The sequence below is a fragment of the Drosophila teissieri genome, chromosome 3L, assembly GCF_016746235.2.
Source record: "Drosophila teissieri strain GT53w chromosome 3L, Prin_Dtei_1.1, whole genome shotgun sequence".
Lineage (NCBI taxonomy): Eukaryota > Metazoa > Arthropoda > Insecta > Diptera > Drosophilidae > Drosophila > Drosophila teissieri.
In genome coordinates this window covers 13,651,072-13,679,070 of record NC_053031.1, presented here as the reverse complement: position 1 = coordinate 13,679,070, position 27,999 = coordinate 13,651,072, and the positions used below count along the sequence as shown (strand labels likewise).

The following is a 27,999-nucleotide window of genomic DNA, read 5'->3' as shown; positions in this document are numbered from 1 at the left end:
AAATAAGTTTTGACTTTTGTGTATTTTGTTTTGCTTTCCGTTTTTAATGTTTCTGCAATTGGAAGTACTAAATTGGTTGAGGCTACGAATTGTACATTACAAACTAAAATGTGTGTGTTATCTTCTTTTGTGAACTTAAGCTAAGCAATCGATTAAATAATTAGCAATAATAATTTTAATAGTACAATATGAATATTTGTAATTGCTTAAATGAACCCCTACCCCGGTTCATATGCTCTCGTAGCTAAACGTAATCGTAATAATTAGAATTTCTTTACAATTAATTTACGTGTTTTCTTGATTTTCCTCCTCATATTATTGCTTTCCTTTTGTTTCCGTCGACTCCTCCCCTGATTTACAGCTTAAAATTAGCACGCTTATAGAATTAGTCTTAGGACTTAACGAATTGGAGTCGGGAGCCAGATAGTAGTGGTTTAAATGGCTATTGGGCGCGGGACATATTGAAACAATTTCCATATATATAAATATATATATGTAATATATATATATGCGTATATACAACTAGATAAATATTATTAAGACCTCTACACCTAATTCGTTTTTGCCGGGGGGGACACAATTAACACAAGCGCAGTCGGCGGAGCAGGGGCAGGCAGAATCTGGTTCAGCTCCAGCTCCAGCTTCTAACTAGGTTGCACAACTATGAGCTGCCATGCTGTTGCCCATGCAATTTACACTTACGATTACACATCAAAACATATATAGTTATATGGGTATACAATGTACGATAGTAGTGATAGTTAGGAGGTAACCATAAACTATAATATCAAGCAATACACAACGCGTAGCCTTCTACTTGTTCGCTCTAAAGCTTCATCTCTCAGTCGTCCCAGTCGTCTCAGTCCCTGGCAATTCGCATCCCTTACTTGGTCGCATCGGTGGTGGAGCGCCGTCGATTGACTGCAGCTTGCTGCTGCTGTTGCTGCTGCTTGGCCGCCGCCAGAGCAGTTAGAGTCCGTTGACTGATGGCTCCCGAGGCGGTGGTGGCCCTACCGGCGATCTGAATGTGCTGCAGCTGCTGCTGCTGCTGTTGGGCCACCTGCACTTGGTTGGGACTGGGCAGTGTTTGCGACGATACCGTGGCGGTGCTCTGCTGGTTGAGTATTCGGTGTTGTTGCTGCAGCTGCTGTTGCTGCTGAGGCTGTTGCTGCTGTTGCACGGGCGCCTTCACCGTCTTCAGCTGCAGCTTCTGCGCGGACATCACAATCGGAGTGGTGGTTAGGTTGGCGCTGCTGGTCACCACATTGGCAGCTAAGAGTGGGAAAAACATATCCGCTTGCAATATAGTCCACAGAACTGAATAGATTTTTACTAACCGTTCACGGGTGTGGTGGCGATCTTGAGCGTGGAGCCACCTATCTGCCGCTGGGTGGTGATGAGCTGCCTGTTGGCCAATTGCTTGGTGCCCACCACCTGGACGTTGCGGGCACGCGGCTGTAGGGTGCCCAGCAGCTGGATGGCCGCGGTGCTGTTGCCGCCCGACTGCGACTGGATCGTCTGCTGCTGGACCGTTTGCTGGGCGATACCTATACCACCACCAACATTTGAGGTACGTATTGTTTGAGGATTTAGTTTCTGTACACCGGCACCGACTATTTGAGCTGTAAGCAGAGAGAGAGCAGAACGTGGGTGTGCGGGGAGATTTTTTTGGTTGTTGTTTTAGGTTGCAATGAGAAATGTTGTAGGTCAGAGGTCGGGGAGCCGCCAACTTGGTCGCCAAACCAGTACGAACAGTATGGTTGCGGTTATACATAATGGACTCTCTAATCTCAAACTGATGGCATTTGGGGTTAGGACACACAAGACACACAAATCGGATTGGATTGGATTAGTTTAGTTGCATGAGGGATCGAAACGAGATGTTAACGGGTTTGTGTTGTATGATGTTGTAAACGAAAAACGAAACAGAAACAGAAAAGAACAAAATTAAGCATGTTCAATCAAAAGAAAAGAGTTACGTATAAATAATATGGACCGAGTATAAATAAATCTAAATCCCACCAAGAAGCCAGATCCAGAGTCACAAATATCTCTTCGGCCTGGCCGAAACGACAGTGCAGCATTCTTAGCAAGCGCCCGCTGCACTAGGAACGCATTTCGCACTAGGAACGCATACTCACCAATGGGAAGGGTCAGCATGGCCGTGGTGGCCCCCGATCCTCCACCGCCGCCCGCACTGCCACTGGTGCTGCTTCCCGCCGTCACTGCTCCGCCGGCATTGTTTGTGATGACCACCGTCTGAGTGCCAGGTCCCGACGAGGGCAGGCTCACAATGGTGCCCGTTGGCGGGGCATGCTGCTGTTGAGTCTGCTGATGCTGCTGCTGGTGGTGCGGCGCCGACTGAGTCTGCAGCGTTATGGTGTGTGGCAGTTGCTGTTGCTGGCTGGAGACTGGAACCGAGACCAGGACACTTCGCTGTTGGCCCTGCGCCGTGCCCGCACCAGTAGCCGTGGTCCCCGACTGCTGCTGCTGCAAACTATTGCCGGAGAACTGCAGCGAGATCGGCTGTGTGAAGCCGGGGATCTGCACCTGGACATTCTGCAGGCCGGCAAAGTTAGCCATGGCGCCCTGCAGCTGAGACAGGTTGATTCCCTGCAGATTCAGGGTGGCGGTGGTCTGTTGCTGCTGCTGCTGTTGTTGCTGCTGCGGCGAGGCAGAGGGCTGCGGATGCGGACTAGACATGGGCGAGTGTATCGAAGATGTGGCGGGCGAGTGAACGATGGTTTTTGTGATGAACTGCTGCGTTGGCTGCGGCTGTTGCGGCGACATGTGTGGCATGGAAACGGCGGATACGTTTGATGTGACATTGCTTAGGCGCTCCAGCAGAGCTTGGTTTTGGTGCGTCTGCGACGACTGCGAGTGATCCGAACCCGATGGCGAGGGTGTAGCTGCGTTGGTCAGCAAGGCGGACAGGGCTCCACCACCACCGCCACCACTTGATGTGGACGCCAGATTGTTTGGCACGGCAAAGCCGCTGGCATTGGAGGCGTTCGAGTCGCTACCTGGAGATGGAGCCGCCATGCCCACCACAATTGCGTTGGGCGGCGCTGTGGTGCTGTCCCTTCTCAGGGAGCTCAGTATGCGCTGCTGAACTGGGACCGTTGGGCTCTGAATCCATGCTGCAGCTGCCGCGGCGCTGTTGCCCGACGAGATCACTGTGTAGCTGGTGGTGGGGTTTGTCATCACCGCGGGCGGCGAGGCCAACTGTGAGGCGAGCGCCGACATGGACACTCTCACCGTCTGACTGCCGTCGCCTGCCTGTTGGTGGTGCGACTGCCCGGCTTGGTTGAGGTTGACCGCTATCAAATTGCCCGCGGAGTTTGTTCGAAACGTGGTCGTTGTGGTGCCTCCACCGCCAATCTTTCGATTGGCGTTCAACAGATTTTGCAACACTTCACTGGACTGCTGTTTCCGCTGCGTACTCACCAGCGTGGGTGTTCCACGGGTGGTCTGCACATAGGTAGCAGTGGCCGCATCCGCGGTGTTCGGAGTCGGCTGTTGCTGGTGCTGCACAAGCGTCAGCGTCTGCGGTTGCTGCTGGCCGGTGGAGGTTGTGAACGTTCCACTGGCCACGGGTGTGCTGGTCATCGCAGCTGGAGCACTGTTGAGCAGGTTCAAAATTGATGCGTTGCTGGAGTTCTTGAGTGTGGTGGCACTGGTGCTGCTTCCGTTGTTGTTGGTGCTGCCGCCGGACCCTGCAGCATTGTTGTTGCTTGGCGTGTTCCCAGCTGTAAGACAATTATAAATTGTTATTTAGCATTACTTAGCAATCCAAGTGAAGAATCCCATCGAACTTACTTTGCTGGTGATGCTGCTGTTGTTGCTGCTGCTGCTGTTGCTGCTGGTACTGGTTGGCAGAGTTCATGATGCTGTTGACTATGGCGTTTATTGCAGGATTCGGATGTATGGCCGTGTTGTTGTTCATATTGTTACTGTTATTATTGTTGTTGTTGTTGTTACTAGTGGCAGTTGTCTGTTGTTGCTGTTGCTTCTGCATAATCTGCTGCTGCTGCACTTTCAGCTGCGTTTGCTGCAAAATAGGAGATAACAATTCATTAAATAAACCTGAATGCTGAATAGACCATGTTCTACTTACCAGAATTGGCACATTTGAGTTGAGCTGGGCACGCAATGCGGAATTGGCCCCCACCACGGAAGTGCCCTTCACCTGCTGCTGCTGCTGAATGGTGGCGGGCTGGATGGTTATGCCCGAGTGTTGCAGGGCCTGAGCCAGCTGTTGCGACTGCTGCTGGGGCTGCTGCTGTTGCACAAGGACCAGGGAACCATTGCTGAGGCTAACTTGGTGCGTTGTTGTGGAGGAATTGCTGCTGCCGGTGGCCAACTGCTGAAGATGAATGTGTTGCTGCTGCTGCTGCTGTTGTTGTTGCTGTTGTTGCGGGACAATCTGCGCTGCAGCTTGCTGCTGCGGTGCCTCAATTGTGTATGTTTGCTGTTGCTGCTGCTGCGTTGATTGCGGTCGGAAGTTTTGCTGTACATTGATTACATTACTTCCAGCCAAATTGAGAGTCTTTTGAGTTATTTGTTGTCGCGGCAGTGCCACATGATGCACTGTGGCGGATAACTGCTGTGTCGCTTGTTGTGGCTGCTGTTGTTGTGGCGGTTGCTGTTGCTGTTGCGATTGCTGTTGTGGATTGGCGACAACAACGACTTGCTGTTGCTGCTGTTGTTGCTGTTGCATTTGAGCCTGGCGCTGCTGCTGCTGTTGTTGTTGCTGCTGCTGCTGCAAGAGAATCCGCTGCTCATTCGTCAATCCCGTGTGAGTCACAATTGGCACATGCCCGGGTATCAAATGCGTGATTTTGACCGCCTTACGCCCCTCCTCGGTGAAGATCTCGCGGAACTGCTGAATGTATCGATTGGCATGCACCCGAGTGCCCAACGCAAAGCGGCACGACTCGCCGTTGCGCTCGCCCTCCCGGTAATCTCGGTCCACATACAGCTCGCCAAGATACTCTGCGTCGGAGGGGCGCTGGAAGATGGACAGCTTTATGTGGTAGAGGGCCCGCCGGCCTTCACTCGCCTCGCGCTCCGTCTCAAGAATGTATTCCTCGACCAGTTGCGGTTGGAAGTTGTGACGACAGTTGGGCTGGCAGCCGTCCTTGCAGGCCTCACTGAATTCGTTAAGGGGCTCGAAGGCCTTGGCATACTTTTCCACGCTGATCACGTGCTCGGGCACCTTGAGATTGGCGGGATACTCCAGTGTGGGCGGACGAATGGGCCGTATGACCTCGTGTGGTCGCCGGGGCACCTTCGATGTGAACGACGACAGCATGGCCCCCACCAGCTGATTGTTGGAGGGCGCCGTGGCCGGTGTGGCATTGCCGCCACCACTGCTACTTCCCGTCCGCGGTCGCTGGCGCAGGCGAGCCAGGTAATCGCACAATTCCAGACCGTGATGGTGAGTGAATTGGTCCAGCTTGCGCTTCCGGTTGATGGCCGTTTGGGTGAACTTCTTCATCTGGCGTCGCAGTTCGTGCGAGTTAAAGAGCTGACGCTGGTGCTGGGCGTTGATGGCCTGCCTCCCTATGCTGGGATCCGGCTCCAGACACAGCGGCTCCGCCGTGGCCAACACCAGCTGGCTCTCCAGGGCGAGCTTGTCTTCCGCCGGCAACTGGCTGCCCATTTGCTGCACTTCCGCGAATAGGGTGGCGTTCGTGGGCCTGAGCAGGATGTGCTTCATATCACAGATATTCGTTGAGGTGGCAAATGTCTGGCGGAAGTCGCGGATCTGGGCGATAACGCAGCCGGCATAGAAGACGCTCGGCTTGGCGTACACCCGTGTTCCCTCGCCATCCGACAAACTGACGGTCTCCGCTCCGAGTAGATCCATTAAAAACTCCGGCAGCATTTCACGATCGATGCATTGCAGCAGCAAATCGTTCTCGTAGGGCCACCGAAGCACCTCCACGAGTCCAAAATCGTGTTTGGCCTGACCCGCCTCCGTCTTGGCTTGACTGTCGTCCTGGGCCGGCGGCTTGGGGCGACTCCGATGACTGCCCGTTCCCGTACCCAATCCCGCAGCATCGCCCGAGTTCTCGTCCTTGTCCGTGGTGGACCATTCGTTCGTTTGCGGATTTAGCACCATGTGCTCGTCATAATGCAGGGCCAGCGAGTATCCCTTGTTGCCGGGATACAAGTTGACCACAATCGTGTTGAGCTTCTCCCGATCCACCAACCGCTCCAAAGTGAAGGATCGGGTGCGCTGTTTTAGCTGGCAAGTAAAGAAATCCTTACAAAAGTGTCTGGCTTGGATTGGCTGAATACTTACCCCTGTCTCGGCAAAGTAGTTTAGGTCGTTGCTCAGCAGTTGTAGGTACAGGTCCCTTATTTTCTCGTGCAGATTAAAGAACTTGCTGTTGCCCGACTGGCAGACGGAGGAAGGTGGCTTGCTGTTGCTAATTGAGGAGGCAGCGCCGGCGCCAGCGCGCGCTGATTGCGACGACGAGGTGGCCGTGGAGACTGATGCGGCGGGTATAGCTGAGCTGCGACTAGAGGAGCTGCTCTCCTTGCTACTGCTATTGGACTTCTGGCGCTTGCTGGGCGACGACGTGGGCGATGCCAGGACATGGTGATTGTGCGTCTGGTGGAGGTGATGATGGTGCAGGTGGTGGCCGCCGCCACTGGCTGTTGAGTTGGCGGAGGGTGGCCGTTTCTCGGACTTCTTGCTGGACACACTGGCCGCTCCCGTGGAGCTATTGCTCAGGCTGGAGTTAACGCCCGGCGGCGTCGACAGCAGCAGATCGGGCACCACCGGCGACGGCGACGTGATTGAGTTGAAGTTCGACAGCGTTGTGGTGGAGGATGAGCACGAGGAGGGCGACGGAGCGATTGCAGTGGGCAGGCCGCTGGGCGTGGCCGAGGTCGGCTCCGTGAGCAGGCTGCCCAGTGAGCCGCCAGTGCCCTCGGTGGGGGACTCGTCGTCATCGAAGATGCAAATGGGCGGCTGGGCAGGAATCTGTGGTATTGCCTGTAACAGGCTGGTCTCCAGGTACGATTTGCTGCTCGAGGAGGCGAACTGCTGCTGCTGGAGCGTGGGATGCAGCTGGTGGTAGGACTGCTGCGGCTGCAGCTGCGGCGAGGCACCAGACGTGCCGTACTGGACGAACTGCGTCTGGTGGACGCCCGATCCGTGGGCGTGGACCGCTAGGCCCTGGACATGGTCCGCGTTGCTGGAACCCTTTAACTTTTTGAGCGTGTCATTTATAATAAACTGGCGAAAGAAAAAAAAAGTGCGAAATGAGAATGAGAATTAATCGGTTCCAGGCTAGATGGAAAAATGCTAGGGCTTACGTCGGCTTCTTGGCATGAGGAGTCCAGGCTTTGCATGGTGGTGCCAGCGGATTGCTAGGGGAGACCCAACGGAGGATGGCGCACCCAATTACCGACGACATCCAAGCACCAGTCTACGAACAATCCTGGCCAGGATCGGCGGCATTCGCATTGCGCTAGCAGGTGTCCGTGTTGCCAGTGAATTTCGAGTTACGAATTTCTAGGACCGCAGACGCAGGGCTCCGTTGTTGTCTCCTACTTTCGCTGGCTGCTGCTGCTGCTGATTCTGCTGCTGCTGCTGATGTCCATCGGTTAGTTTCGCCACACTCAGCAGTCGGCTGTGCCGCATCAGGATCGTTTTCGGGTGCTCCTCGGCCCGTCTGTGTGGCGACTCGCTGCACTGGTGGACAAGGACACTGAGATCGGATCCCGATGGCAATTACTGCGGTTTCTTCACTCTTTTTCCACTTCCACTGCTGCTGCTGCTTTGCGTGACATTTTCTCTCTGCGCCCCTCTGCCGACGAACTCTCTTTCTGGCGCTGCTGCTCCGTGAATTAGCAAGGTCGCGCGCTCTGCTGCGGTTATGGGGCGAACAGTGGGCTGGTTCTTTAATAATACGCCGAGGATTGCTCGCTTTTAATTGTTTTAAAACTTTGTTTTATGCTTTTTTTTGCAATGTAAATGTACTGTACGATTCGTGCTGTGCGAATGCCAATCAATCGTTATCGTTCGCTGTGAATGGCATTGTCGCCGTTCCGTGCGCTGTTGGTGGTGTGGGCACACTGGCTGCCGTGCACAGTGTGCTGTTAGGCGCGCGCTGTTATCGCTCTGTTAGCCGCCCAACAGTCATTTAAATATTCAAAATTTGCAAATTTGCGCTTAACTTCCCCCGGTTCGTTGAATGAAGAAGACAAAATTTGTAGGATTGTTCACTTATGTTTAATAGGTATATTATTAAGGATTAGTCTCTACCAACTAAGCGTTAAGAATACAAAATTTTGTCACTTGTACGTATACACGTTGTCATACACATTTATCCATATATATATGCATATGTATATTATATATCATAGATATCCGCGCGCTAACCGTTATCAATATTCAATAAAATCATTATATCAGAAACTTGTAATACACTCGCAGTTGAAGAATTTCCGTTCACATCAGCATGAGATCTTTAAACGTTAATTGTGTAGTTTGAAATATTTATAATAAAAACAGCTCTTGAGTTGGATCGTTGAGGATCAGGGGTTGCTTTTGGGTTGCGTTGGGTTGTGTTGGGTTGTGTTTTGGGGATTAGGATCGGGTTCGGGTTATGTGCGGGTGGGTGGGTTGCTCGCTTGCTCCTCGTCTACTCCTTGTGACCGCCCTGCAGCTTCTTCCAGGTTTCGCCCAGCGCCTTGGCAAAGTGGTCGTCCACCGAGGCTTCAGTCTTGGTGAATATCGAGATATTCGTGGACGAGGTGGGCGAAGCGGGCGGCGTCTGCGTCGAGGAGGCAGCCACGGCCGCCAGTCCGGGCTCAGCCTTCACCCGAATGATGGCCGGCATGCTGGGCGTGGGCGTGGGAATCTGCGCCGGCGTTGGATTCGGAGTTGGAGTCGGTGTCAGTGTTGACGCCACAACGGTGGTGTTTCCGGCTATCCCATAAGCCGGCGGCGGCGGCGGTGGCGTGTTGTATCTCGGCGGCGTGTGGTGGGGCGTGTCCAGGATCCGCCTGGCCGCCACCGCTGTCTCCATCACCTGGCTGACGGCCGTGGGTAGCGGTGGCGCCGATCCCGTGGCCGAGGGTGGCGGTGATGGCGGCGTTTGGGTGCGATGCAGTGCTAGCGACAGGGGAAGCGGTTCCTCCTGTGGCGGCGGCAGTTCCGGCTGCAGCGATTCTGGCTCCAGAATGACCAATCCCGGCTTGGGCAGCGGCGAGCGATGCTGCTGGTAGTGTAGCGATGCCACTGTGCTGGTTGACGAAGGCGGTCCGTAGGCCAGCGGCGAAATCTGCTGCTTGGGTGTACCACTTGGCGAGGGCGTTGGTGTTGGCGTGGGCGTCGGCGACTTCTTGGCGATCAGGGCAGCATAGTTCTCGCCCAGTGAGCGTCGGAAGTGCTCGTCAATGTCGCACATCGCCATATCTGCAAGGCAAATCAAATCGGGTTAGTATGATCATTGACCACTGATGTGCAGATGACCTCTCACCTGTAGAGTGGGCCTGCTCCGGGGGTTCTCGCTTGGGTGGAGCCTGGGTGATGACGCTGGGTCGGCTGTTGGCCGCGTAGTTGGTCCCAGGCAAGGGCTCGCGATAGGGAGGCGGCGGTGAGGCTCTCTGCTTGAGCGCTCCCGTTGTTACCGACATGTCAATGGGGCTGTCCATGTCGCGGTCCTCTCGATCCCGATCCCGCTCCCGGTCCCTCTCGCTGCTGCCCGCCTCGTGCGGCTGGTATCCGGCACTGCGCTGACGCCGCTCGCGTCGCCACTTGGTGGTGGTCAGCACCTTGGACGTCGCACGCATCTCTGCAAGGAGAGAGAAGAAACATCGAGAGTCAAAAACGGTTTTCAGGGAAACGAGTTATCTGTTTGTGGCCATCTTTTTGGCTAGCCCTCTGAATAGTAATAGTCCATGTCCATATAATAAACAAAAATCGAATTTCAATTAAAACCCATAAATTTGCTGTGGCTTTGCGGTTGATTTGGGTTTTTGTCTGGCTAGCGATTCACCAATGCTCGGTGCGGTTTACGTGTCCGTCGTCTTGGCTGCGATTATGCGGTCGATGAGTGGGCGTAATGAATCAGTTGGAGTCGAGGCGAGGCGGAGCTGACTCTACAAAGGTTCTCCTTCACCCGATCGCCTGCCTGCGTCTATATAACCAAATCTCTGCCCCCTGGCGCGCTCCCGCCTGCAAGTTTGTTGCCTAAGTCTTTCGTTTTTTTGAATGAACCTCTGCCAAAAGCGCTGCAAAGTCGCGGAACGGCCAAGAGCGGCGGGCGGGAGGAAGAGGTTAAGGCAGCACAGAAATTATGCACAAGAAGACGTAGCCGTCATCAGCGAAAAAAAATATGAATAAAAATAAAAATAAAAAACGGCACACACACTCCAGCAAATAAATAATAACAACAGAAAGCATACAATCGAAACTCCGCGGCACAAACAAAATTGGTTACGAAAACTCGTTTGGTCTACGCTCTTTTTCGAGTTCGCCTCTGTGTGCATGAGTGTGTGTGTGCATAAAAGTCTGGGCCTGGCCTACACTGCGCGAAACGCAGGAACGTGCCCGACCTGCCAATGGGCGACTGACCGAGCTGCCGGCGTGGGAAGCGGCCAAAACTGAGCGTGGGCATCCCGTCGGGATGAAAGATCCATCCGCTCCAGGCGCTCAGTGTAGCTGCTGCAGCTTGCCAGGAAACCAAGTTTATAAATAAAGCAAAAGGCTGGCAGCAGCGGGAAGCCAGGTCCCAGAACCCAGTTTCTCGGCCGATATCGCAGGGGCTGGCAAACCAGTCGGACGACTTCTGCACATTTCGAGCAGCGCAGAGTGCCCCACCGGAGGAGGAGGAGTGGCTGCAGTCCCAGGAACCCAGGCATGAATGAATGAATGAATGGCTGGCTGGGATGGAGGCGGTTGGCGTTGGCGGAGGAGCAGGAGCACGACGAACAGGAGGAGCAGGAGGAAGGAACAGAGCAAGCGGGAGCGTTGTCCTGTTTTTGGCAACGTCACTGCGGGGCTGCCATATATAACTTCTGCTGCGAGTCCAACCAAGCCGGAGAGGCAGAGGAGCACCAGTCAGGGGAGCCGAGAAACTGGTCTGCTCCGAGTGGAGCACTGGGCGCGGAGGATGACGAGGAGGCGGAGGAGGATGCAGAGGAGTTGGAGTTGCAGGCCAAGCGGCATTAAAAACCAACAAACACGGAGGCTGGGAGCGAACTTGGGCCTGGGCTTGGGCTCAAGCGGATGATGATGGGGATGATGATAATAATAAAGAAACATTCAAATTTTATTGCACATTTCCGGTCGACGGACGTCGCCGTCTGTTGGGGGATCGGCGGTTCGACAGCAAAAACAACGACAACGGCAACGGCAACGACAACAACAACGAAGACGACAACGACAACGATGGAGCATGAAGCATGGAGCATGGAACATGAAGCTTTCTTTTTGAGGCTCCCCCTCTTGTGCGGATTGTGGTCTGCTGCTCCCTATCTCACCTTCGCCGCCACCGCATTTTCAGCATCCTCTCGGCATTGTTTATGGGTTCTGCTGCCTCTGGCGTTTTAATCATTTCTGTATCGGCTAATTGGCGATAAGGGGAAGCCGATTGAACGGCAATCTGATTCCGAATTTGGGGGAGTTCGTAAGGGGAGCTCCAAATGAGGTTAAATCGATGATATAAGCAAGGGACATTCGTGGGATGCAATGCGACAGTTAGCTACAATAAGGTTCCAAAAATCATACGATTTGAAGGTAGACACCTGGTTTTAATAAAGTGAATTAAGGCAATAAAGAACCACTTGAATAGGCTATAAAGAACAGCCGCAAAGTTGAATAATTAAGAAACCAAGGTACATATATGTTTCTTTATAAGGCTTTGTCATCAGATGATCATTAAAAGTTTTCCTAGCATAATAAGTAGAGCTACTTCATCACTTCTTGATATGTTTTGTGGAAAGTCAAATATTGTGAAAATAATAGACTGCTAGCAATGGTAATGGTAGTCAATGTATTCTGTAAAGTTTGCCCATTACAATCAGACATCGTTATTATTGTTCAAAAAAATCGAACCATTATTTCTGGCGAGACATTTCACAATTTCCGGTGACGGTGGGCCAATCTCGACTTCTTCGCCGCTGAGGTGATACATCAGCTGGCTGGCGATTTGAAAGCCGGCCCAATGAGATCCCAAAATCTGGTTCCGACCCCGGGGAACGCGAGAAAGAGAGGGGCAGAGGCGGAAGGAGAGAGACGGCGCGCGAGAGTGACAAAACTCAGGCAGACTTGCATGCTTACATATATGGCCTGTACACTCCGTAAGATTGTACTACAAATGGCAGCAAAGCCAGAGCAATAGCAATAGCAATAGCAATGGGAACAGCGTTTTGTGACTTATGCAAACAAGTTGTTGCTGCTCTGGTTGTTGTAGCTGTTGTAGCTTTGTGTACATATTTATTTTTCCATCATCGTCGCCGCCACCGCCACCGCCGCCGTCGCAGGCGTTTTTCATTATTTGTATACTTTACGTTTATTTCTTTTCTCGCGCCGGCTCGTGAGTCATGCCCGTAACCACAGATCCGATCCCCAAGCCCCCGTTCCCGGCCAGACTTGCCGCTTAGCCCGCATTACCCGCTGGCCGAGTTGATTGCAAATCTGGTTTTAATATGTCAACAAATTAACAAAAGCAAAGCAATACCAAGTCGAGCCAAGTACAGAAGCTCCACAGTTCCACCTCATCGTCAGGCAGTGTTTTTTTTATGGAGGTTTAATGTTTAAACAGGCGCTCATTTTTTGCTCTTTCTCTGGCTGCTCTTTTTTTCGTTTTTTTTGTATTCTGTGATTTTTGTGTTTGCCTGGCGTCGCCATGTAATTGAAAGCATTTGTGTGATTTGTGCAATGTCGCCAATTAACGCGGTGGAAGTGGATTGTGAGTGTGAGTGTGAGTACGAGTGTGTTGTGTCTGCTTGTTTGCCAATTGGAGCCCGAAGCCAATCGATGGCGACGGGGGAGCGCAGTAAAAGTGTTGCCGATTTCATTACCAATTTTCCAGTTGGCACAAGCCGACCACTAGTGTAGACGCCATCGATACGCTCTTGCAGCCGGCGTGACCGATTGCGTTCGCCGCCGCTGCCGTTGCCAATCTGAGTCTGGTCTGAGCCCCAATCCCATCGTCATCACGTTTCACGTGGACGTTCAATTCCACGTCCTGGCCACACGCCGCCCACTGGCTGATAAGCCGAGGCTTAGCGAATCGCTTCCGATATCCCATTCATCAGCGGAGTGGGCGAGCGGTTATCGTGGCCAAGTGGCCAATTGACCGAAGGAAAGGGCACGTTCGCCGATCCATTGAACTTCAGCACCGATCGATCAGGCGAATGAGTGTAGCCTCCACGTGAGCAGCAGGTGCAGCGACGTGGTCTTCACTGCCCCACTCTCCGCTGCACTTTGCCCGCCTTCAACCAAGATTGTTTCAAACGAATTACGTTATGTTCAATGGACAGTCATCTCAAGAAGTGGAATGCTTTCGAATGTTCGTTCGGAAACATACACCTTTTTGCAAGATGTTTGTAACATTTTAAAACTCTAGTCTTTGAAAGAGTTTATATAGACCATATTCTCTCTGTTTCGGCAACTTATTTGTTTGCTTTAAAAGCTATCATCATCTAGCTATGACCTTGCAGTAATGAGATTTCTAGCAAACCGGTCAAAAGAACTCTCTTTACTGTCATAGAAAACTTTGGGTAAAATGCTAAGAACTTTGGTGCTTTTTATATGTTTGATTTGTATACCTATTTAAGTATTCATAGCTGCAAAAAATCATCTGCAAATGTTTATTTATAGTTTTCAGTTCAAAACTGACATGTATTCCAAAACTAAAGAGGTTTTACCTAATTCGACGTGTAATCGTTAGGTACAAACAACGCATATTTTTAAAAGGGGTTATACTTGTGTTTAAATGCATTTCAGTACCAAGTTATTGATAAACATTTGCTGCACATAATTCTCATATTTATTTACTCTAATTTGAAGCGTACCATGTGCCGACAGTGTGGCTATTTATATTCGTTACAAGGAATCGTCATAACGTTACAGAACAGAGCCCTGAACTTTAAGGCACTGCGGAGCAAATTGAGTATTTTGATAAGTGAAATTATAGAAACTACGAATCCGAAACGTGGAAGCAAAGAGAAGGGGAACCCCATTCAAGAGAATAGAAACAAACTTTTGCCACCTTCCTAATGAAGTGCAAGCAAGTCTCACTGGCAAGATCGCCAGTATGTGACAGATGCAACCTTTTCAGTCAGAGGTCAGTCAGTAGGGGATTTTCGCGAGTCGATTTCTACGAAGTCGCCCTTGACAAACGAACCTGAGTGCAACTGCAACTGCTGCTGCTGCTGCCTGTAGAGCTGGTGGTGCATGGCGGCCGCCTGCTGGAGATCGCGCCACGGCTGCCAGAGCAGGCTGTTGGCCATGGAGGAGGCGTTGGGATCGGCGCCCGCCTGCGGATGCTGCTGCTGATTGCCGGACTCCGCCTGCAACGCGTGCAGCTGCTCCAGCTGCTCCAACTGCTGAGGATGCTGCACATTGTAGAACATGGCCCTCTGGCTGGCCAGTTGGGCTTGCTGGTCCGCCAGCGCGGCGGCCGCTCGGGCAGCAGCCACCTGGGCCAACGTGCCGTGCGGACTGGCAGTGGACGAGGCGTTGGAGGAAGTGGACGGTCCACTCGAGCAGGATGCGGATGAGATGGAGGCCGTCGAGGAGGCGGATGAAGCGGGAGATGCGGCTGTAGCTCCACTTGTTTCAGCCACCAGGCGCTGGATTTCCTTGTGGTAGTAGTAGTCCTCGAAGGCATCCAGTAGGCAGCGATAATCTAAGCGGAGAGCCATTCTACGTGAGCTTGATGGATTCTCAATTAGCTGAGCCACTCAAGCCACTTCCTTCTTCTCGATCCAAATCTCTGGAGGGGATCGATACTCTCAACCCACAGCCAGCGCCGAAAAGCCGACTCAGCTGATTCACAAATCTGAACGCTTTGGCTGGCAGTTGGGGGCGGGTATCTATCAATCGGTATCAGTTGAAGTAGTCCGCGGATGCTGGGGAGCGGCGCTCTTTTCTTTTTTCTTGTTCCTTTATTATTATTTGTTTTTCTTTCCCTTCCAGTTTATGATTACTTTTTGCGCTCGGCGGCAGATACAGATACACGAATGTGCGCCACAAAACGAGCCGCAAGTCGCGACTATAGATACAGATACAATCTGTTTCTGTTTGTCTGTTGGCTTTTTTTTTCTTCTGCGATTTTGTTTTTTTTTTATATTTCTTATTTCTTTGTTGTTGTTGATTTTTTTTGCGCGAACCGCGACTCGGGTTACAGTCTCTCGCCAGTTGAAACGGAGACTTTGGCTCTGCTCCGGCGACGTGAGCCTCGAGTCGACATTTAGCAAAATAAAAATAGCACGCTCTTTTTTCTGGCTTTTGCCGTGTTTGCCGTCTTTTGTTGTTATGGCGGCTCTGTCTCTCGTCTCTGGGTTATATGTGTTTCTTTTCCGAGTAATGATTTGCATAGAAATCGACAAATCGCTGACTGAACTTGAGCGCCAGTTTTCGCTTTCAGACACCGACGAACTGAACTGAAATGAACGCTACGGAACGGGGCGGCACACACGAACTTATCCGGACGCACGTTCCACGCCACAAATCGTAGTACGCTACGAACAGCAAGGTATCAGTAGCTATAGCAGCTATATAGCATTAGGAACTGGGCAACTGTGCAGCCGAGCAGCTGAGTAACTGAGCAACCGAGGAACCGTGCAACTGAACACCTAAACAACTGAGCAACTGAACAACTGAGCAACGCGACACCGAACTGGCGGCTTCCACGGCCAAACTCAAACTGATCGTCGAACGGCGAACGGCGACTTGAAGATTGCGACTGGGGCTTGCTGTATTATTATTATTATGGGGGCTTTCGAAGCTCCAAAGCCGAAGACGAAGCCGAGTCTTCAGTCTTCCGTCTTCGGTTTCTTCGCCAGCCTTCGTCTGTCGCTCGTTCGCTGGGCTGCAAAAGTCTCCACGGGTCTCTGGATCGCTGAGGCAACAAGGGGGAAGGGATCGGATCTGTAGAGTTGGGGGCTTTTTGTTCATTTCATTTCTTTTAGAGCCATTTGCACTTGCGCCAGTTGTTGTCCCTTGTTGTTTTTCGTTTATTTCTCCTCTTACCAATTTCCGTTTCGACTCTGGTTGGCCTGGCCCGTGTACTGGACTCAGTTGGACTGGGTTGGCCCTCTCTCTGTCGCCGGAGCTCGGCGAAGTTCGCTGGAGTTCGCTGGAGTTCTCAACGGATTTGGGATCTCTGCTTGCTTTCGGTGATTTGGTAATTGAAAAAGTACAACTGAAAGACAGGCAAAGAAAGGGGTCCAATGTCGGTACGAGTATATCCGCTCGTAGGATGTGGCCGCCACGCCCCGTTGCCCCATTGATGCTTGGCAAATTGGGCAAAAGGGTAACGAAATGGCAGCAATTGGGAATTGGCCACAGTCCGCGCGAACTCTTGCCGTAGCCATATGCTTTGGAGCTGTATGCTTTGTAGCTGTATGCTTTGGAGCTGTGAACGATGGTCTGCGATTTTGGGTAGGGCCAGTCGGGTCGGGTCGGGTCCACATGCAGCACATGGTGTGGGCGTTGTGGCGTTTTGGCGTTCTTTCATGTTGTCTGCAGCGCTCTTTTGTTTTGGGCCCGGTCACTGCATTGGGCTCATTATAATGTTTACCCAGAGTTTTGCCGCAAACCAGCGTAAATGCAGCAACGTTTGTATCTGCGTGCAAAACTACCTACGTTCCCCCGATTGCCGTCCATGTGTGTGTATGGCTGGCGAAAATGACAACCGACCAGGAAAATGAGGGTTTGCCCGAGCCACACCGACTATAGAATACCTAGAATCCTTACTAATAACCCAAATTGCAGTTTTTTCCATTTCAAAAAGGGATCATAGCTCCATTCTTAAAACAAAAGTATGAATCAAATGCCCTAAGGATAAATCTTATCTAGAAAGTCTTTGAAAACAAACCATATCTCAATGATATATTGGTTGTTTGGAAAAAATATCAATTGTGCTTACAAGACATTTTGAAGAACAATATTCTTTAACTATGTCAATATTAGGATTCCGAATTTAAGAATTCACAATTTAGATTACCGCATTAAAATATATTTATATATTTTTCTTGTTAAACTCGTAACAGCTTCTACTGTAGGGATAATCGCTTCCGTTTATTCTTAAAAAAACAAGTAAATAATGATAAACAAATAACAATTTGGCGGAAAACGAAAACAAACACAGTCCTGATAACAACAATATTTTATAATGATTTGGTTTAGAGCCACATACATTTAGGAATCCAAAGGAAATAGTTTGAATTGCGAAGCAACCGATTCCGGGCACTCGAAGCACGTATTACTTTTAGTTAAGAATGTTTAAGTGAATGAATAAGAATGCAATGAATAATTTATAAAATATATAAACGACTAAAAAAACTATTATAAGACTATTTCCGACTTTTGTTTAAGTCTGCAACATTTTAATTTACCATTTTTGCCGAGGAAAGGCACTAAAACATGACAATGACCCACAATCAATCAACTTCAATTACGCCAAATTTGCGCCACTGAGAACTGCAGTTGCAGTGGCAGTTGCCTTGGGAAATCAATGCAAATAGCCGCAGGACAAAGCTCATCACATAGCCAAGATGTTCGCAGCGCTGTTTGCGTTTGTGATTGTGATTGGTGGCACACAATAGGTCGACGGTACGAGTACTACATGCTTGCGGCTGCTTTGGGGCTTGGCCCGACTCCGTTTGGCTTAGTTCAGGCCACGGCTCGTCCGTCCCCGGTCTATCAGTCCGTCCAAACAGCAGCAACAGCAACAGCAACAGCAGTTACCATTGCTGCAACTGCAACTGCAACTTGGCGGCAAGAAAACGGCACAGAAGCAACAGCAACAGCAGCAGAGCGGCAGAAAGCAGAAACCAATAGCAACAGAAACTCGTTTCTAATTCAATAGCAGGCCCATGAAATTTTACGCCCGATTTGTAGTACAACCACTACTGTTGTTGCCCCATGAATATTGCTACTGCAACGCCAGCAGCAGCAGCAGCAGCAGCAAAAGCGGCAACATCGACGCGGCGAATGAAGCAGAGCAAAGTGGAGTAGTGGAGTGGAGTGGATTGGAGCAGAGCTGAGCTGGACAGGAGGAGGCGACTCTTGCACATGGCTGCTGATCATATGGCCCGAGTTGGCCTGGCCCGAACCGACTTGCACAAGCTCAGCTGTTGATCTCGCGCCATCCACCAACCAACCAATCGATCGATCGATCGATGGATCTATCCATCGATGTTTCTCCGCTTATGGGTTGCCTTTTCTCCATCTTTCACCATCGACCGTCGCTCGTTTGCTAATCCAAGTCACAAAATGTGCAATTTTCAGCTGTTAAACCACCGGTGGGGGCAACGACGAAAAATCGAAAAAGCGCAAAATGTAACGTACAGAAATCCAGCTAATACCATTGACTGGCTGAGTAATGGATTGAGTGCTCCTAGGCTTCGACTTCCACTTCGACTTCGACTTTGGCTTAGGCTTTGCTTTTGGCTTGGGTTTGGGTTTTGGTTTTGTCTTTGGCTTTGGCGCTTACTCATCATCCGAGGCGTTTGTTGTGCGCGAAAATTTGTAGTGTAGCGTGAAACATGCGCACGCATGCGCAACGAGGTCAATCGAATGGCAATCATGGCAAAAACGAACAAAAAAAACAAAAACTAAAGCACTGCAAACAATAAGAAAAAAATAAAACAATGACAACCAACGGGGGGAGGGATCCAAACAGACTTTGGGGCAGAAGACTCCACTCCACTCCACTGCGACTGGCTGACTGATTTGCTGACTGAATGGCTAGTGGGCTCAAAACAATGGCAACAAATTACCGAAATCCAAACATCGTAGACCAGAGCACCATAGTAATGTAAGGAGCAGCAAAAACTGGATGAGCAAAGTGGGTAAAACTTGACTTGGGGGGACATAAAGGGTGGCAGCTACTCAAATTATGCGGGCAAGCTTACAGAAGCCGAGTGGAAAGCCCCCAACTAATTTAGTTGATGTTCTGCCCCTAATTGTGTCAAAAAAATATATATAGTTATATATATTTCTTAGAAATAGCATTAAATAGTACAGGCTTGCTTGGACTAATGCTTTTAATAGTTTAATTGATAACATAAAGCTAGATATCGTACTCAAAGGGCAAAGTACACCAAATATATCAGCACACAGAGCTAAGCAAAAAAGTCACTGAAACTCGTCTAGAATAACATCACTCATCTTGGACATTACTTATGTAGCCACTCCGCCCAGAGACAGGTTACTCCAAGCCGAATTTCCTAAGCTTTTTTCCACTTCTGTGACGGCGGCTGAATGACCAGCTAAGCAGCAATTTAATATTGCCCCATTGATTCGAAACTGGGAGAACCGAAATAAAACCCCGGAAAATGCTTTGCTAATTGAAATTTGTGTTGTTTGGAAATCGGCACAGAAACATGAGATCCCTTGCCCGCCAATTTGGGTCAGTGTAGTGCGGAAGTCACCGAGATCTGACTTCTTGATGGGAGATGGAGATCTGCTCCATAGATCGCGCATAGAACTGTGTGTCATCACAGAGATGAAATGGGATGAGGTGGCTGATGTGACTGAGGTGGCCGGCAATTTCCAGAACTTGTCGATAGCGAGGCAACAAGACAAATTATGTTTATATCTCAACCGCAGCCCCAGTTTGTGAAATCTAACAATCTAATATATGTATATATCTAGTGGGTACATAATATATACGCAGCGGAGACAACACAAATCAGCGGCAAACCAGTTCAAAATTTAAATAAAACTCGAGCGTGCGCGCGATTTGAAGAGAAACTGGTTTTCGATTGCCCAGAACGGCAACAAAAACAATGCGGCACAACAACAAGAACAACGGGCGACGATGGCAAATAGACACAACTAACAATAACATAAATATAGTTGTCATTATAAAATATCATCCGGTGGTAAATCAAGCGTGAGAAAAATCCCAATACATTTTTGCCGAATTTCAAATCGAACACCGATCTATGAATCTAGTTTCCGATATATATAGATATATATATATATAGAGAGAGAGATAGATAGATGGGCAGAATAGTCCGCCGTGTTTGCGAGACAACTTTCATTTCGATATTGTCCGCAACAAGTTGATTCTGCCGCTGCATCTGCCACCTCTTCCTGTGCAGAGTGGCTGGCAAAAGTCGCGCAGAGTGAAAATTTATGGCAAATAGGCAAATGTTATGTTTAAATAAATAAATAGCAGTCGCTCGCGACTCGGCAGTAGCAGCAAAAGCAAAAGCAACAGCAGCAGCAGTAAAAAGAAAGGTAATGCTCTAGTCCCAATCTGTGTCCCCATCCCCAACCCCATCCAAATCTACCAACTCCAACTCCAACTCCATCCCCATCCCCATCCCGAAGCCCATCAGCGAACCAAGCCAAACCAAACCAAACGGAGCCAATCCAATCCCATCCCATGGCAATAACAAACCCAAACTGGTTTGCCCGCTGGATTTTCCTATGGTCGAGATTTGCGGCAATTATGCGCACCGTTTGGCCATTGCCAGTAAAAGGAAGAGAGTGTTGGCCCACAGAGTTGGCACTGCCACTAGCACTAGCACTGGCACTGGCACTGGCTAAAACGGAGAATTGAAAGGCCATGTAAATTACCTGATGAGCCGAGCCGTCCCCAGCACCATGCTCACCTAGCCAACGGTTGGTGTCCATCTCCAGCTGTGCCCGGCCAGCCGCGCTCGAAATTGCCACAATTTTTCTTTTGTACCCAGGCTGGCTGGCTGGCTGACTGGATGGCAGGCCACAATTTGTGTAACTATTTGTTTATTAATTATGGCCTGGCCATAGAGTTAGCTCCTCGGCAAACAATGGAAGGGCCGCTTAATTAACGGCCCGATCGACCCGCTTTTCTACGTCGCCGTTGATTTATGAAGATCCAGAATCCGAGTACCTCGTTCGATTATGACAAATTTCCATTAATCATGCGCAGGTTAACGACATTTTGCATTTTGGCTGCTGCCGATCAATCAAATCGCTCATCTTCGCTAAATCACAAGAGACGAAAAAGGTCTAAATGCCTGATTTTGAATGTAAGGCCGCTGCATTGAGAACTCAATTGTTCGCCAATTGCTCATGGTCAAAAATCGCGCACAAATCGCTTACAAATCGCTCACAAATCGCACACAAAGCGCCAACGAATCGCGCGGCGGCGTCTTCAAATATTTATTCGAACATCGAAACCATTTCTCTTTCTGTATCGGGGGCTATCTCATAAATTCAGCTCGCTGTGTTGACAGCTGTACGCATATATATCGGCTGCGGAATTTGTCAAATATTCAGAATTATGGCTGATAAAGCCGTTCCCCAATGGGTAAATAAACAAAAACCGAAACAGCAAAATGAAACTGAAACTGAAATGGAGGCAAACATAAACATAAATTGGGGCGGCTATTATCGGAATTCCATGGCTGGGCAGGCATGATTTGCATGTTATCAGTGGCAAATGGGCAAATGGGCAAATGTGTAAATGGGGGGCGAAATCACAGCTTATCGCTGTCGCCACCGCCACCGCCCTCCCCCCATAAATTGTGCAATTACCCGGAGAGCATGCCTAATCAAATTGCCTTTTTGTTTAACAATTATACACATATTTGCGATCCAGCGCACTGAATGCCATACACTACTATATGGCACTCTCTGCCGGCCATTTCTTTGGCATGTCACGCGGTCGCTCGAGTTGCTCGAGTCGCTTGTTTGTCGCTCTGGGTGGTGTGCTTTGGTGTGCTATGGTGTGTCGCATGGTGGGCAGAGAATGCAAATTGCAAATATATAAAAGATATGTCGCCAGTACAGAAATATGCACTACAAACCAACGAACGAACGAATGCCCCTTCCACAGTCACAGCCACAGCCACATCCACTCGACAATTCGTGCTCGTCAGCCGCAGTGGCACTACGAAAACGATGGGCTGACTGTTTGGCTGGTCGGCTGGGTGGCTATTATTGATAAGGGGTCCCCGGGTCCGGTGGCCGACGATACTTCACATATGCCAACCGCTCGACTGCCTCGCCGCTCGGCCATCGAAAATGCGGCATTTGACACATTTATGAAAATCGGAATCGGAATGCGCCGCAAACTCATTTTGTTGGAATGTTTTGTTGTCGTTTTTTTGTACGAAAATAAAACATTTCTCGGATACGTCGAGTGTTTATGCGTTCGCACAGTGTTCGCGGCCAGGAATCCGCCTGCCTCCATTGTCGCGCTCATCGATGTCGCCGGGTGGGTAGAATTTCGGAAGACACTGTCTGAGTGGGGGATCGCGGTTACAAAGAAGAAGATGTCAGCCGGAAGGGGGACACTGTTGCAATCGTGAATCATGACTGGAGCACGCAGAAGGCCTGCGCCTGGATACACCGAGAGGAATTAACGCTCAAAAGCAAATCTTAATTCAAAGGTCAAATGCAATTGCATTTAGCGGGCAATTTGTATATGGCGGCATGTGATAAAAAGAGGAAATGGTAGGGCACGTATTCTTTGCGAGCTAAAATTGGGTTCACATTTGAATTTGTGCATAGCCCACTTGAATTTGAAAAGCATTTGTAGGGAGGTAACTATAAAACATTAATCTTTCTATGTATTTGAATAATAAGCAGACTCGATTTTATTAACTAGGCTTGAATTCTCTTGCAATAACAATTTAAAATCAATTCTTACACATTGTTTCTGTCTATGATAAGACGTTGATAGTGCAGAATATAGTGATAAGCTCATGTTTTTTGTTGAGCAATAAAGTGTCAAGCCTGAAATCTATTTATATAAATCAGTTTATAGTTTCTAAAGTTCATTCACAGGCACATTAAATCCATTCTAAAATCGCTTTAGCTTTGTAAAGAGTTACTACTAATTTGAATCACTGCTTTGCATTCCCTTGAATCTTTTAGATGTTAGATGTTCATACCATGGGGATATTTCTTTCGGTGTCTGACACATTGTTGAAATACTTTCCGAGTCTTCTTGGCTCAAAGGTGAAAGCCATAAAAGAGCTGTGTGTAACCCCCACCCCCACTGCCCCGTTGGGTTGAGTACATCATGGCATGTTGTTGGCCAAGTTGAAATCATAAAAATTGTCGACTCTTTTTAAACGGAATTGGTTAATGGCTCCAGTTGGTGTTGTTGGTGTTTTTGGTGTGGAAGTCTGGAAGTCTGGGTCGGATTGGTTTGGGTTGGGTTGGTTTACTTACCGCTGGGATTGTTTTGCACCATGGTCGCCGCTCTAGAGAGTACATCCAGCGCCGTTTCCATGATGATCTCTACGCTTCTACGTGGGATTGGACGTGGATTTGGACTTGGACTTGGTTTCGCTGCTCCTGCACCGACTCGATCTGCACCGCATGAGTTTCACACTGAAAATGCAAAGAAATTGACCATGAGCAACCGCACACACACGCACACACAGACTGGCAAAGGCACACACATCACTCGCGTGCATGTGCATACATACATATATACACCGAGATATCCGAGTGAAAAACTGGATATATCGCCCGAGCCTGGCATTGGCATATATGTAAATGGAACAAAACCAAAACCAAAGCCAAAACCAAACCAAAGCGAACAAAGACTGACTGGCTGACTTGAAACAAGTAAGACGAAGGCGAAATCCTGCTGCCAAACAGTTGCCATCTGATCGGAAAGCTGGGGAAGTGGATGCAGATGAGGGGTCGGGCATGGGGGCGGGGGCCACGATGCACTTGGGACTGGTTTTTTCGGAGCCACCAAGACCAAGAGTTCGGGGGCTGCTCCGTTGAATATTTCGGCAATGACCAAAGCACAGCGAGTACAGCAGCCAAAGCCATATTGTTGCTAGCCAGTCAGACAGCCAGCCAGCCAGTCAGCCAGCATCCGACGTCTAGTTTCCACATAATATACGCAAATATCAGGTCACAACAGTGGAGCCACTTTACCTTTCGCCAGGTGTACGCCTTCAAATCCTCGCTGGAATCCTGCTCCTCAGCTGTACGGCGATTTCTCCTCGCTAATTTTCACCGACTTCTCACGATTTGCGCTGGGAAAAGCGGGGGTTCGATGGTTTTTGGTATAATTGCAATAATAGTTCAGTTTGAGTTAGAGCTGGCAGATACGTCGATGTAACATCGATAAGTCAAAGTCATCAGGCCATATTCACATCGATACTTGTTCAGCCTTACCAACACCAATAATGTGCAGCGGCGACTTTAACCCAATGATAACATTAGCGTCGACTCGAACCATTTTGAGAAACCTATGGTACACGTTCACACAAGGAAATGTACCCAAAACTTATATTTTGAATTTCTATGAAAAGTAAAATATAAGCGAGTAAGGAGGAAATTTGAAAATATGCACCGTATTCCAGTTACTTCCTTTTGTTAGAGAAACGGAACAATCGATTAAAAATAATAATAAGATAATTTGGATGTAAGATTATTTGAAAAATAATGCGGGAAATAATAATACAAAGTATATCAAAGGGCTTATTTGGTACGCAGGGAATGTTAAAACTACTTAAAATGTTCACAGGTAAGTGTTACTAGATGTGCTGAAAGTTAAGAAGTGATGTAAGTCAAAGCATTTATTTTGCACCCACGTTAAGTTAAAACTACTTTTAATATGCCGAAGTCTACTACTAGGTACTCTCTAAAACATATGATAGTGAAATTCAATTTTAGATGAATAATCGATGGTTGCAGGGTGGCAACATTGAAAGTATCGGATAAACATCGCTCGTTCTTCCAGCTCTAGTTTGTTGTTGCAAAAAAGTGTGTGGGTCGCCGCCAGCGATCGAATAGTTTAAAATTCCAATCAGATTGGTTAATTGGGGAGTTGCAATTGCTTGATCGTTATATAAAACCTATTTCTGCACGCATAACTCGGAGGATAAAGGTGGAAAAGTGGGATTTTGGGAGCCGCTGGAAATTCGCACATACTGGAAAATCAATCACCCGCTATCCCATTGTTCTGCTTGTGTTTGTGTACGTCTGTGTGCCATTGTGAGACGGTTGCACTTAATTAAAATTTAAGACAAGACAACCCAAGCAAATTTGGAGTCTTCGCGAGGCGTTGGCTTTCACTTGACGCAGAGAGGGGACCTCGATAAGGCGACCCAGTGAAAGCTGGCCAAGATCTCGTTGCTCAAGGTCGTTGTCACTCTGGAATTATGGCCGTCAGCTTTGAGAAGAATAGGGCGCAAATAGTGGCCGCTTGGAAGGATGTGCTGGACGACAAGAGCGATACGAACTGGTCCCTCTTCGGCTACGAGGGCCAGACCAACGAGCTGAAGGTGGTGGGCACCGGCGATGGCGGCGTGGAGGAGCTAAACGAGGACCTAAATAGCGGCAAGATTATGTACGCCTTCGTCCGAATCGAAGACCCCAAAACGGGCCTCAACAAGTACTTGCTCATCAACTGGCAGGTGAGTCAGCCGGTGACCTTATCTAATCGCCGTACGCATAATCTGACTGTGCTCCAATTTAGGGCGAGGGCGCACCTGTACTACGCAAGGGCACCTGCGCCAACCACATCCGCGATGTGAGTAATTTGCTTTCTGGCGCTCACCTTACCATCAATGCCCGGAACGAGGACGATATTGACTTGGATCGGCTTCTCAAGAAGCTGAGCACCGTGAGCTCGGCATACAGCTTTAAGGAACCGCGAGGCGCCATGGAGGAGCAGAAGGCGCCGGTGGGCACCAACTATACTCGGGTCATACCCACCAAGGAACTAAACGCCAGCGTTATGCAGGACTTCTGGAAAAAAGAGGAGGCTGAGGAAAAATTGCGCCAGGAGGCAGAGAAGGAGTCCAAGCGAATTGAGCTTCAGAAGTTGGAGCAGGAGCAACGTAGTCGCGAGGAGAAGGAGCACAAGGAGCGGGAGAAGCTGGTCATAAGCACCACCAAGCTCCAGCCGGCCCACATACCCATCAAAACGTAAACAAAAACATCCGAATTTGACCTTCTCGGAAGTAAATACTCTTTTGCTTTCAAACAGGTCCCCGCAACCTTTAAGCCCTGAGAAAACTGCACCAGGATTTTCCAACAATCTGACCGATGCGGAGCGCATGCGTCAGGCGAGGAACCAGGAGGCCCGCGAATTGATTGGCTCTCGTGTTGGAGCTGCCAAGGCCATGTTTACAAAGCACACGAGCGAGGGACAACTTCAGTCCAAGTGAGTCCTTGCCCCTCTTGTTTTTTTGTATCACAAATAAACTGCTCTCTTGATTCATAGACTAAACACGCAACCACCGGCTAAACCAGCTCGCAACTCGATTGCCCAGCGCATCAACGTTTTCAACCAAAACCAGCCTCAAGATGCACCTGTGCCTTCACCACCACGCGCTGTGTCCCCTGCCAAACCGTTGCCAGTAGAGGCTCCTGAACCAGTAGTCCCCGCTCCAGCTACAACTCCAGCTACAGCTCCTGCTGCTCCGGTTGCTGCCGAGGTAGTTTCCACAATAGCGGAGGTTGAGGAGTCTCAACCGGTAGACGATTTGCCACTAGCCCATGAAAGCGAGCAATTCTCGACCATCAAGCGATCGCCTCATAGTAAATCCAACTCGCTGCAGTCACAGTCACCCGATGAGACCACCTCTTCCAATGAAACGGACACCGCTGTTGACCAGTATCAGGAAGAAGAGGTCCGCACCAAGGTGTCAGTCACCGTGCAGCAGTCGCAATCAGCCAAGTCGAGCGGCATGAGCACACTGGAAAGGAATGCATGTAAGAAAATCAAAGCTATGACCCGTTGTACGTTCTATATTTTAACGCGAGTGTTTTTTCTAGTGACGGATTTGGTAAACGAGGACGATTTTATCTGTCAGGAGACTTTAGGCGATCTGGGACAACGGGCACGAGCTCTTTACGATTACCAGGCAGCCGACGAGACAGAGATCACTTTTGATCCAGGCGATGTCATTACGCATATCGATCAAATCGATGAGGGATGGTGGCAGGGACTGGGCCCTGATGGAACCTATGGACTGTTTCCGGCAAACTATGTCGAGATCATCAACTAGGGAAACCCAAGTGCCAAGCAGCTGGGACGCCCTTTTGCTAAATATCTACACCAATGCAGCTAGCAACTATATTTTGGATCCGGACTATAGCTACTTAAACACTTTACCCCTACTCTTGAACAATAATGCGATACACCTAGAAGAGATTCAACGATGACTAAATGCGACTATAAGATTTTTATCGTACATCACGCGTCTGTTTTTTATCTACATACATATTATATAACGTATAATCCATGCCACATATGCAACCCCATCATACGTTGTTCCCATCTGTATACATATTATATCATTGTTTGGCCTCGATTGCCGAAGCCGTGTTGCGTCCTTTTAAAATGTTCTTAGGATACATACAGAGTAACCACTTAGTCAGTATTTAAGGCCCGCTCCATTCCCGATCCAGGGTTCTTTTGTATATGTATTATTGATCGAGATTTATAACCTTTTCGATAATAAACTTTGATAATTGTGCAACCGAAGGAAAACAATGTTTTATGGTCAACAATATCTACATTTATTTTCGCATTAATTAGTAGCATAAATAGTTATCATAGTTTTTTCTATAAGAGTTTACTTTCGTTTAACAATTCACCTGCAGCAAAGCCGTGAGTGGTGCACTCGGTGTGATTGGATGGATGAGGTGGCTGTGGCTGTGGCAAGCAAGCGCGTTTGCTGTAGATTTGTATGAGATCATACGGCGGCTTGCTGCCCCTGTTGCTGCTCCTCGGTACAATTTACGTATAAAAACTGGACTCAGGTTCAAAAATATCCTCATGGTGATCTATCGCTTAAACATAATCAGCTCTTTTTAGT

General features: G+C 49.2%; 3 protein-coding genes across 4 annotated transcripts; 1 reads left to right on the top strand and 2 right to left on the bottom strand.

Moving 5' to 3' along the window:
* Positions 1 to 3: 3 nt before the first annotated feature.
* LOC122618337 lies at positions 4 to 8,006 on the bottom strand. Its single transcript, XM_043794715.1, has 7 exons — positions 7,333 to 8,006; positions 6,311 to 7,252; positions 4,118 to 6,253; positions 3,820 to 4,051; positions 2,142 to 3,749; positions 1,338 to 1,622; positions 4 to 1,272 (listed from the first exon to the last, which is right to left on the bottom strand). Exons 1-7 carry the CDS (start codon positions 7,366 to 7,368, stop codon positions 884 to 886), a joined length of 5,628 nt encoding a protein of 1,875 aa, XP_043650650.1. The 5' UTR covers positions 7,369 to 8,006; the 3' UTR covers positions 4 to 883.
* Positions 8,007 to 8,228: 222 nt separating this feature from the next.
* On the bottom strand, positions 8,229 to 24,291 carry LOC122618338 (leucine-rich repeat extensin-like protein 3). 2 transcript variants are annotated; one of them, XM_043794718.1, is made up of 4 exons: positions 24,101 to 24,291; positions 23,378 to 23,539; positions 9,504 to 9,818; positions 8,229 to 9,439 (listed from the first exon to the last, which is right to left on the bottom strand). In XM_043794718.1, the coding sequence occupies exons 2-4, from the start codon at positions 23,436 to 23,438 to the stop codon at positions 8,664 to 8,666; spliced, it is 1,152 nt and encodes a 383-aa protein (XP_043650653.1). In that variant the 5' UTR covers positions 23,439 to 23,539; positions 24,101 to 24,291; the 3' UTR covers positions 8,229 to 8,663. The 2 variants fall into 2 exon arrangements, with proteins under 2 accessions (XP_043650653.1, XP_043650652.1); XM_043794717.1 differs by lacking the exons at positions 23,378 to 23,539; positions 24,101 to 24,291 and adding an exon at positions 14,379 to 15,877.
* A 615-nt stretch (positions 24,292 to 24,906) lies between these two features.
* Positions 24,907 to 27,647, top strand: LOC122616495 (drebrin-like protein). Its single transcript, XM_043791967.1, has 5 exons — positions 24,907 to 25,587; positions 25,650 to 26,101; positions 26,163 to 26,339; positions 26,400 to 26,890; positions 26,954 to 27,647. The coding sequence occupies exons 1-5, from the start codon at positions 25,333 to 25,335 to the stop codon at positions 27,184 to 27,186; spliced, it is 1,608 nt and encodes a 535-aa protein (XP_043647902.1). The 5' UTR covers positions 24,907 to 25,332; the 3' UTR covers positions 27,187 to 27,647.
* The last annotated feature ends 352 nt before the right edge of the window (positions 27,648 to 27,999 follow it).